Source organism: Alligator sinensis, unplaced genomic scaffold, assembly GCF_000455745.1.
Source record: "Alligator sinensis unplaced genomic scaffold, ASM45574v1 scaffold1244_1, whole genome shotgun sequence".
NCBI lineage: Eukaryota > Metazoa > Chordata > Crocodylia > Alligatoridae > Alligator > Alligator sinensis.
Genome location: NW_005842591.1, coordinates 825,502 through 836,319, shown reverse-complemented (window position 1 = coordinate 836,319; position 10,818 = coordinate 825,502). Strand labels below are relative to the sequence as shown.

The 10,818-nt window shown below is 56.5% G+C and overlaps 1 protein-coding gene across 1 annotated transcript in view; it reads right to left on the bottom strand.

Moving 5' to 3' along the window:
- PRPF8 (pre-mRNA processing factor 8) overlaps positions 1-10,818 on the bottom strand; it is a 21,117-nt gene that overhangs the window by 805 nt on the left and 9,494 nt on the right. Inside the window, exons 20-41 of the mRNA XM_006032882.1 lie at positions 10,505-10,743; positions 9,901-10,047; positions 9,440-9,650; positions 8,743-8,859; positions 8,414-8,661; positions 7,991-8,170; positions 7,252-7,387; positions 6,892-7,061; positions 6,397-6,526; positions 6,017-6,163; positions 5,577-5,737; positions 4,870-5,061; positions 4,330-4,567; positions 3,980-4,108; positions 3,201-3,314; positions 2,776-2,949; positions 2,292-2,485; positions 1,688-1,927; positions 1,461-1,602; positions 987-1,127; positions 512-651; positions 22-224 (exon numbers count right to left, since the gene is read on the bottom strand). Of these exons, the coding sequence (XP_006032944.1) occupies positions 22-224; positions 512-651; positions 987-1,127; positions 1,461-1,602; positions 1,688-1,927; positions 2,292-2,485; positions 2,776-2,949; positions 3,201-3,314; positions 3,980-4,108; positions 4,330-4,567; positions 4,870-5,061; positions 5,577-5,737; positions 6,017-6,163; positions 6,397-6,526; positions 6,892-7,061; positions 7,252-7,387; positions 7,991-8,170; positions 8,414-8,661; positions 8,743-8,859; positions 9,440-9,650; positions 9,901-10,047; positions 10,505-10,743 (3,793 nt within the window). The remainder of the gene's footprint in view (positions 1-21; positions 225-511; positions 652-986; positions 1,128-1,460; positions 1,603-1,687; positions 1,928-2,291; positions 2,486-2,775; positions 2,950-3,200; positions 3,315-3,979; positions 4,109-4,329; positions 4,568-4,869; positions 5,062-5,576; positions 5,738-6,016; positions 6,164-6,396; positions 6,527-6,891; positions 7,062-7,251; positions 7,388-7,990; positions 8,171-8,413; positions 8,662-8,742; positions 8,860-9,439; positions 9,651-9,900; positions 10,048-10,504; positions 10,744-10,818) is intronic.

Sequence of the window (10,818 nt, the reverse complement as noted above, 5' to 3'; positions counted from 1 at the left end):
GATCCGCGCCGGCTGCCTCACCCATGAAGTTGTAGTTCCAGGAGCCCTGCGCTGGCACCATGAAGAAGCCAAGGAAGCGGTCCGACAGCAGCATCTGCACCCGCTCGTAGTGGGAAGGCAGGTAGCCCTTGGGGTTGTTGCCCTTGTCCGTGTTCTGCCTGCCCCACTCGTAGCCGCTGGGAGTCAGCTTGTAGGCCGTCAGCGTGCAGGAGCCGGGGGTGAAGCTGCAGCCCAGGAGGGACAACCAGGAGACAACGTGTCTGGAGAGTGTGGCCCGGAGGCCGGGCCTCCCCATCCCTGCTCGCGCCCACCAGCCCGCAGAGCTCTCTCTTTAGCTCCAGGTGAGAGCCGCCAGTTCAGCACAGACTGAAGCCCCAAGTTCTCCGGCGCAGCCCGTGCCCTCCACTGCCGCCAGCAGCCGAGGCTCCAGCTCTGGCCTGTGCCTGCAGCAGGCAGGCTGCAGGTGCCAGACCCAGGCGGTGCTTCGGGTAGCTTTGGCCACATGCCTTACCTGCAGGTAATGATGATGGTCTTCTCCCCGTCCCAAGAGGGGTTGTCAGCCATGACCTTGGCATGGGTGGTGACGTCCTGTGGGGAGAGCTGAGGCGACTCGTTTGGCTGAGTGTGAATCCACCCAAGGGGCTCCATTTCCTAACGAAGGAAGGAGGCATTAGACGCTGCGAGTCCCCCCAGCCACGGCCCGACTCCATCACGGAACAAAGCGCGGCTGTGAATGAACTCTCCGCCCCAGAGAGGATAACCAGAGTCCAGGGACACAAGGGGGACCTGAGCCTCTGCCCTCAGAGTCCAGCACCCACCGAGTAGTAGGAGAGCACCGACCCTGGGGAAGAGGCAAGCTACTGCCCCCGTGCAGCCTGCAATGCACGCGCACAGGCAAGATCTCATTCTCTATGCTCAGGCCTTTGCTACAGGGCTACTGAAGGTGCCTCCCAGCCCCCTGCGAGGGCCAGAGCAGTCACACTCACCTTGAGGTACTCGTGCTGTGGCAGCTGGCCAGGGAGATGCACAGTCTGGTGAGTTCCCCACTGGGGCACCATCACGATGCACCGGATCTCCTTCACTTGGGGGTTATCTGGAGGGCTCACTCCATACAGGTACCCCGCAATCTAGGAGCACACGCGCAATAAGTACTCGATGCCCCTGGGGGACTGGGCCACCCACTCCAGCCTCCGCTCCCACGACTAACAGCCCTCTGTCCGAGCACTGTCCCAAGCTGGAGAGTGGGGACACGCAGCCGCAGGAGCACAGCTGGAACCCAGGGGCTGTGTACAGCCTTAGCCAAACTCTTGCTTCAGCTCAGGGCAGACAGCAGCAGGCCACAGCTCTTCCAGCTCTGGCCTTGGGAGAAGGAGAGGTGGATGCAGCCTCCCGGACTGGCCTGCCCCGATGCCAGCAGCTGGAGCGAGCCACTGAGCATAGGCTCACTGCCTAGGACTCACCTGGGCCCGCAGGTCAGAGATGCAGATGAACTTCTTCAGCACATTCTTGGGGAGGATGTAGGTGTAGCCTGTTTCCTTGATGTCGTCAGATGAGACGTAGATGTGGTTTGTTCTCAAGTGGAGGTTGGCAGCAGAGATCGCTCTGTAAAAGGGAGAGGGCTATCCAGCAGCTGAAGGGATCTCTGCCTCCCCACAGGACAGCAAGCCCCACCTGCCCCTCTACCCACCTGACTCGCCACTCTGTCTTGGAGGAGAAGGTCTGGGTTTCATAGTTGCTGGTGGTGGAAGTGATGATCTCGTCACCATGCTTGTTGACCGTGCGGGTCTGCGTGGCTGTCAGCTGTGACTGTTCCTTGGTTTGCTTCTCAATCTCCGCAATCTGCTGCCGCTGCTGAGAGGGGGCAGAGATCTCCATGCCCAGGATGATATCTCGAATTTCTGACTGTGTCAGGGACGCCACATTCACACTGGAAGAGAATTCCCCTGTGTCAGCATCTCCAAAACACTCCCCGCAGACACACACCCCATGGCAAGCTCAGAACAGCCTCCTGCAGGAGCAGAGCAGGTGCTGGGAGCACCGAGGGTCCTCTCAGATGCTGCACGATTCAGCACCGCCCTGCCCTGCCCTGCCCACAGGCCTCCAGGGCACGGGGTCCAACTGACAGCAAGAGTTAGCTTCCCTGCTGACCCCTCCCTAGCTTCAGGTGAGAAAGCAGACAAGGCCAAGGCTCCCAGCAGGCATCTCCTTCTCCCTGCAGCGTAGTCCCTGGGGCAGAGAAGAGGCCCGCAGGCTGGTGACTAGACCCATTCCCGGCAGTCTCGGACACTTACTTGTTTTTCTTGCCATAGTCTGCAAGGATCAGGTCCTTGAGCTGCACCTCCACCTTGATCCACTCCTCATCTGTCAGGGTGGGCCATATGTGGTGTGGCTCTGTTATGGTGGTCTTGTCTGGCTTCAGGATCACTTTGGCTCGGTCGTTGTTCACGTGCAGTGCCCGGAGAATCAGAATCAGACGTGAAAAGGCCTGCGAGAGAAGAAACGTGCAGCTGCTCAGCAAGGAGAGCCCAGGGCACAGGAGCCTGGCACCGTGCTCCCGCTCCAGGAGACACGACACCTGTGCTGCAGGTGCAACGTGCAGGACATGAAGCGACCTGACGCTCACTGGACAGGAAAGCCACACACGACAGACTACCTGACACAACACTAGCTCAGCCTGCAGCAGGCACAAAGGGGACCCCAGGCCCTGCCCCCAGTGGGCTACGTGCTCTTTGTGAGCTAGCAGTGCAGGCACAGCACGCACAGTGATGCCCTTACCGTGTAGGAGGAGATTGTTTTCAGCCAGTCATCATAGAGGTTGAACAGAACCATCTGCGGCTCAGTAGCCTTCAGGATGAGGTCCCCAAACTTCTCCACTTTCAGGCAGGCCTGGAAGGGCAGCTGCAGCTCCGAGCCTTTGATCACAATGTTGGGGAAGTCCAGCAAGTGCACCTGGAGTCAGGGAGGGCAGGAATGAGCCCACACCAGCCTTGCCCAGTCACCACCTGCTTCTCTCCCAGCCGGGGACTGCAGAACCCAGCACCAGGGCTCAGCACGGGGCTGCCCAAGGGCTGCATTGCCCATACATCACAGATGCAGAACTCACCCTCGCCTAGGGCACTCTGCAGCGCGGCAGGTGAGCCCTACCCTCCACCAGAGCAGCTCCGCAGAGGTGCCCATCACCACCATATCGGATCCTTTACCTCGAGAGGGTCCAGCATGCCCTTCCTGGTGACGATGATCTGCTTGGGCTGCTCCTCCACAGGGAGGGAGCGAATCAGGGCAGCCACTTCTTCAGCGGTCTTCCACTTTGCCAGCTGCAGAGGAAGGCAGAGTTAGAGCACCAGCACCTACCAACCAACCAACCAACAACCCCCGCCACTTTTCTGGCCTTTCACCTGGGTCGTTAACAGCAAACACCACGGCTTGAGCCAAGAAGTATGCGGAGACCCTATGGCCCCCCTCTGTTGCCGATCAGGCAGGGCAGCCACAGGAGTGAGCAGGAGCATCTCGCCCAGCTCCATCCCCACCTCCCAGCCACTAACTTGCCTCTAGAGGCTGCTGGCAATCAGTGCCCCCAGGCTTGACTCAGGCTGCCCTGCTCTCTCACCACCTAGCATCACAGCACTGTCTGGGAGGGCTGGATGCCCCTTCAGCAGCGGCAGGTGCCGTTAGCCCTGCACAACTGCCCTGTGTCCCAAGCCCTGCTGCTGCGTGATGAGACCATAGTAAGAAGCCCAGCCCAGGGGCCCTCCTTAGGGATGCAGCCCTCAGAGCCCCACCAATGCCCATCTTAACACAGAACTGAAGGTGTCCTGGTGCACAAGGTTGGATCTCTGTGTTGGAAGTGCTCCAGGCTTGGCTAGGGATGCTGGTTCCCCAGACCCGGCAGGATGCCACATGGATCTATCCCCTCACATGGACTCCCAGAAGCAGGACGCAACTCAGTCTCCCTGACTTCAGCAGGCCACCTGGCCCTCACCTGGCCCAGACGCTTCTGTCCTGCCCATACGGAAGTGTGAATGATCTTCAGGAAGAGCTGCCCTGTCCTGGGGTTGAAGATGAAAATGGCCCCGTTGATGGGCTTCGTGGTCAAGTTCCCTTCAAAGGTCTGTGAAAAACAAACCGGGGAGAACTCTGCATTGAGCCACAGACGAGTGAGATGAGTCTGGGGTCCCGCTCAGCCCATCCCACACATACAGCACAAGAGAGTCTGCAGAAGCGCTGCAGGCTGCCATGCCGGTGCCCTCCAGGACCCCAGAACCTATCCTCTGTACCCCAGAAGTACCCACCCCAGGCACAGACCTCAGAGCCCCACTGTCCCCCACTCACCTTGTGGATGGTGACTCTGTACACGTTGGTGTCATCCACAAACCAGATGATCTGGTTAGAGAAGAGTTCCCCATAGTTCTGGGAGGAGAGGTAGGGCTCCGTGGGCTCTGAGGAGTACAGCTGCAGCCCCTTGCGGATTCGCTCTCTCAGCACATACAGGGCAGGGTTGGCCTTCATGATCTTGGCCATGGCCTGCTGGATCAGGGGCTTGCTCCCAGGGAACCAGTTTCCGTAAGCACTGAAAAGAAAGACACGAGCACTGCATCAGCAAGGGCCTCTGCCTCTTTGGGTGGGGACCAGAGTGGCAGCAACCGTCACGTACAGGCCTTTTCAGAGAAGCAACCCAGAGCCTGGCCCCTCACTTCGCAGGCGCGTGTGGCTCCCTCCCTGTTCACGTCATCCTTCCCACCTCACCCCCTCCACTCGGCTAATGCAATACAGGCGCCTCATAGCAGGGACTGCTCTTTGTGCCGAGGCTCAGAGGCCTGACAAAACAGCTTCACAAGACAGGTTTTAGAGCAGAGGGGTGAAAGGTCTCACCTGTGCAGGTTGTAGGCCAAGTCGATGGCAATAAGCACACCAGTGGGAGAAGGGTAGATGCTCATGTTGTCTGTGGTGTAATCCAGGAACTTGGCTCTCGCATAGCGCTCGATATCATGGGAGTCGTAATCTCCCCAGCGCAGCTGGATGTCAATCCAGTATTTCTGAGTGGTGGTGCTGTCCATCACATCCCTGCACCAGACAAAGAAGTCACTCCCTCCTACCTCACCAGGGCCCTCCCGCATGGGCAGAGAGCAGTTCCTGCAGTCTGAGCACTGAAGCCATTACTAAACACATGAAAGCACAACCCAAGTGTGAGGAGACTTTGCTTAACCAGCTGAGCACAGAGATGCCTGACAGGAGAAGGGGAAGAATTCCCCAGCTCAGGGGGTTCAGCACCAGATTGCCCAATTCTGCTATTTTTGCTTGAAATAATTCATCTGCCCTGAGGGAAGCCTCCAATCAGGACTGAGCAGAATGACACCCAGCGTGCGCAGCACGGTAAAGAGCCACTCGGGTCCGCTCCGTCCAGTCTCGAGTCCCCACAACATTAAGTGGTGACCCAGCAGGTGACAGGCAGTGCGGTGGTTCATGCTGTGTGCAGTACAAGCGCTGCGCTTCAAGACGGGCCCCTTGAGCTGCTGCTCAGGATGGCTGCTGACCTGTGCCCCAGAACTGTCTGGGAGGGGAGAAGAGAGAGCACCTACTTGGAGTCTGCGAGCAGTGATGGCCGTGACACGTTCCATTTGTAGGAGGCGAAGAGAAGGATATCTGCACAGGAGGAGTTCATCTTATAGGACTTCCTGGGGTGGATGGTCTCCTTCTGCACGGTCTCGATCTCCAGGGCATCCAGCTCCTGATCAAACACCTGGGGAGAAAGCAGTTGGAACAGTTGGGAGCACTAAGCACAAGGGGAGCAGGGGGAACACCTCCTCCACACAGAGCTCCAGCCAAAGCCCCAGGGGATACAGACAACCTCACTTTCTCCCCTTCCCAGAGGTGCAACCAGCAGCTGCAGTGCTCAATGAATTCCACTCCCAAGGTATCAGGAAACTGAAAAGGGCTTCCTTCATCAGCTTCCTGCTGGGTCAACAAGGACCCTCCCCTCAGCACCACGGATATCTGTACTCCCCCCATCCCCACGCACCTGACACAAATCCATTACGATGCTCTCGTGGATCTTCTGCCACAAGTGGGCTCGGAAGATCTGAATGAGGGAGATCTTCAGCGTGGGGATCTTGCCGTGCATGAAGATTCCAGTCAAATCCAGCTGCACTTGGAAACCGACATAGACCTGGCAAGAGAAAGTGTCACATGAAGATGAGAAGAGGCATGGCTGAGGCCCAGGTCAGATCAAGCCAGCTGCTGCTGCTGCTACTGCAAGTACACACTTTCACTGATATCCAAATGTGCAGCTGTCATTTAGAGAGGGCTCTGAAGACAGTTAAACAGCCTCCTCCCCACAGCTCACTGCACTCCTCTCTAGCGTGACACAGGCGTCCACGGAGGCAGGCCAGGGAGACTTACGTTAGCTCTGTTAATGGTGGGAGACCACCACAGGGTGAACCTTCTGTTGGGGATCTGGTTCAAACCCGATCTTTGGGCATTCGTCAGCTTCTTCCACTTCATGGACTCCTCAAAGCCACTCGCCTTCTCCCTAGAAGGAAGAGAGTCCATCAGCTCTGCAAGAAAGTCCTTCTTCCCAGGGCAGAAGACAATAGTATGCCCATGAAGCAAGAGCCACGTACAAGGAAAGCAGAGAAGTGGGGAAGCATTAACACCACGACTGACAGAGAGCTTTCTGCAAGTACCCTCCAGGGGATTACAAAGATATTCAAGCAACATCCCACCCACAGGCTTCCCATGCGACCTCACAGCAGACCTACACGTGGGCCAGGTGGCCTGCTGGAAAGCAGCTGGATGAACATCACCTAAAGCATTACAATGCAAACCAGGACTCCCACGATGCACAGCAAGAGCCTGCTTGCAGGCACCTCCCACCAGAGCAGGGCCTCCCCTTACCAGAAAAGACCCTCCCAGGTGGGGAAGTAGGTCCCCTTGAAGAGGGTGTGCTCCAGGATCCCCTCCACTCCGCCCAGTGCCTGGATCATGTCTGTGCGGTAGTTGTTCAAGTTCCAAAGCTTCCCGTCATGGCGCTGATGAGTCCACCAGAACGGGTTCTGTTTCAGGACCTGGGCATGACAGAAGCAGGATGTCAGCCAGCTAGGCCCAGACTAGTGTCAGGAGAGGATCCCTGCTCAGGCCCACCACTTAGAATAGCAGCACCACAGATCACCACGCTGCTGATGGCAAGAAGTCAGATGACCAACTACTCCTTCCCATCCACTGCTCCAACCCCTCAGAGCAAGTCCCACTTGGCACCTGGTACTGTTTGAAGTCTGTCCTGACCCTCCAGCCTTTATCATAAGCTAGAGTGTGACGGTCTTTCTGGAAAAGAGTGTTTATGCGAGGAATTCCCCTGTCCCACGAGTCCTCCAGATCCTCCAGTGTCAGACGCCTTGGGGGAGACAGAGAGAGAGAAAGTGACTGATTTTGTTACCCTCCAATTCCATAATACTGCATTTAAGTCAAAACTTTCCAACCGATCAGCAACATCCAAGCCCCAGGGCTTCTAGTAGGGGACGGAGGCTTTGCAGTTGGAAGCATTCACAGGCTCAAACTGCTTTGAACAAGCGCACGTGCCACAGGCTGAAATCTGCTTTCCATGGAAGCAAAGAGCCAAAAGGAAAAGCTGCCTTTACACGCGTAACACCGATTTGTCCTTATCCTGCATGTCGCTAAGAGAAGACACGGACTTACGGCAGTCCTTGCACAGCACACCACAACACTTCAGGTGCCTACAGAACCTCATGCCTCCCAGAACCAGTTAATCTCAAGTGCCTTCTGCCCAACTTCAGACTAACACAGCGAACTTCCTCTACACTGCAAATTGCAACCCGTGCCCTTTTTAGCTCTGCAGGGGCTGGCTCCACCTACGCTGGGAGATAAGAATAGGGATCTACAGAACCCTTTAGGCCCCAGCAAGGTGTCAGGTGTCATCATGATATTCCCAGTCCCTCCTCTACAAGAGCTACATCTCTGAACACAGCTGGAAACAAACCTGTTCTGGGCAATAGCTTCCTGCCTCTTGAGTGCATATTCTGCCCACACCCTCTGCGAATCAATGAACTCGCTCTCCCATGGCTGGATGTAGCGGTACAGATTTGGAATCAGCTGGTCCTCCTCGTGGCTCATTCCTGAGCGGAAGTGAGTGATGCCCACGTCTGTCTGCTTGGACCACCTGCAGCAAAGAGGCAGAGGCATCAAGTGAGAAAGCTGCCAAGACTGTCCTGGCAAGAGTACACTACCATCGCCTGTGATGGAAGATGTGCCCCTGTACCAGGGCAATTTCCCAGCACTCCAACAGGCTGGAAGGCCCTGATAAACCCTGCAAATTCTCCCGCAGACCAAGATTTAAGCAGCACTTCCAGAGCAGCTGTTTCCCTTCCCTTCTTGGGGCCCGGGGTACAGCAGCGCAACTCACCTCAGGTCAGACTGGGGGATGAGGACGTGGCCCATGGACAGCATGCCCAGCCCGCCCAGCTCCTTGGGGGTGTAGAACACCACAGGGGGGAAGCGGCTCGGCATCTTGGAGTTCAGGCCGATCTTGATCCGGGTCTGAATCTTGTTCTCACACTTCACCAGCAGGTCAAGCAGCTCCTGCGTGTTCACGACAGCCTCCCGGAAATAGGTCATCAGGCCGATCAGGGCTGTGTTCCATTTGTTCACGATCTACAGACAGGAGCAAGGGGTCAGGTCCCAGGACGTTCTCTGGTGCCTGAGGAAAGCCAGATCAGCCATTCTCCTCCCTACCTTAGTGAAGGTCGTGGAGCCGGAAGCCATGAGGATCTGCCGCACACGGTTGTGAAACCTCTGCATCGACTCATCATCCACGCGCAGGAAGCACTGAGCAGTGCGTTCCTTAGTCACCTGGAATAGGCATGAGGACAACTGGCTCAGCCACACGAGGAGCTGTCCCCCAACGACCAGCATCTCATGGTGGGACACCTTCTCTAAGGCCAAGAGTAGCAGGGGTAATGTTCCTGCAAAGGATTAAACCTGATAACCCTTGAGGTGCTTTTCCAACCCAATGATTCCAAAAGAACTGCCTCGAGATAGACGCTTGCTTTCTGGGAGAAGGATGCACACGGCACGCAGGAGGCCCCCTCCTTTTCTGCACCCACACAGTGGTTCAGGACTTTTCTTGGCGTCAGAACAGGTTTCCCCGTTTCTTGATCTTCCCAGCTCCAGCCCATGCTCAGCCCCATTCATAGCTCCAGCATCCTTTGGAGAAGGCTGAACCCAGCCAGCCTCTTGACTCTAGCATGCACTCGAACACAGGAAAGCCTAGCTGCCCATCTCTAGGGTGCACCAAGCTCTATGGGCATGACAGCACCTTAGCCCTACTCTAGGGCAATAAAATAGAGACCTGTTTTGATGCCAGGACAGATCACTGCTACCAGTCACCACACGGATTACCACTGTAAGCCCGCCAGCAGCATGCCCGTACCTCATTCTGCAAGTTCCACACACCGTCCTTGTGCGTGAACTCCTCATAGCTGGTGCGGCATTTGGGCAGGATTCGGCACTCAAAGCCGCACATGTTAAACAGGAGATTGGGGTTGTCTTTGCTATAGACTGAAACAAAGCTGTTCTCCCACTGCACGGTAGTGACTGAACGAGGCAGGCGGTTCTTGATGTCCCAGAACACAGCACGGCCCCTGGCAAGCAAAGAACAGTTAGTCTCTAGAACCACTGGCCAAGCCCACTCTGCTCCCTCCCAGCAGCATATCCTTAACACCCACCACTCACAGTCCCAAATCCAGGACTATGGCACAAGCCTTAAACCACTGCTCTGCTGAGAGAGTGCTGAGCTGCGCCAGCGCAAGGCCATGCTATAGTGCCAGACCTCTCCAGCAGAGCCAGTGCCCTGCACCCAAATCCAGCCCCTCACCCCACCCAATGACTTACAGGTTCACATCATGCTTCATAAGCCTCATGCGGGCGTCACGGGGCCAGCACTTCTTGTTGTTGTAGCCCACAATGTTCTCATTGTTGGGGTCGGGATGCTCGGTCAGGTAGCGCTGGATCAAGTCCCTCGCCTCATCTGCCGTAAACCTGGAAAGCCACAGCACAGGATGACTGCACTGGACACCTGGACACCCCCAAGACAGCAACTAGCAGGAGCACATTTGTGGACTCCTCACTTAGCACTGCGGAATCGCTGAGACAAGCTCCAAGAGGCCAGAGTGGTTATTGCAAGTCAAGACCAGTAGAAGTCAATGGGGACCAGATCAATTTTACAAGACAGACTGGGAAAGAGCAAGTGCTTCCAGTTCAGGGTCATGTCTCTCAAGGAGATAAGCAACTTTCAGGGCCTCAGTCTGGAGGTAACCCCACACACTACAGCAGTGTTACTGCACCACTCCCTTCCACAACTCAGCCAGCTAGGAAAGAAAGGGCAGGCTTCTGAACCATCCCCTGGCATGCCCCTGCCATCCTGGCCACGCCTTCCCCGGGGCACATGCTAGGGCATGCAGAAGAAAGTCACAGAAGCCCAGGGGAGGGCTCATACCTGAAAAAGATGTGAATTCGGTCAATGTATCTGCAGAAGAGGCGGATGGGATGGGCCACCTCTGTGGCAATGTCTTGGAAGCTGAGGAAGTCATTTGGCATCTGGGGTGGGCCAGCCATCTCACTAGCTCGGTGAAGCCCCAGCACCAGGAGGTCCATCACCAGCCCATAATACTGAACAATAAAGGAAGCAAACTGCAGGCCCCGAATAATCCCATAGGAATTGGTGTGATTCATGTCCTGAGGAAACAGAAGGGAACTGTGAGAATCTGCCTTTGCCAAGCACTCTCTGCGCCCTCATACAAACAGAACCGC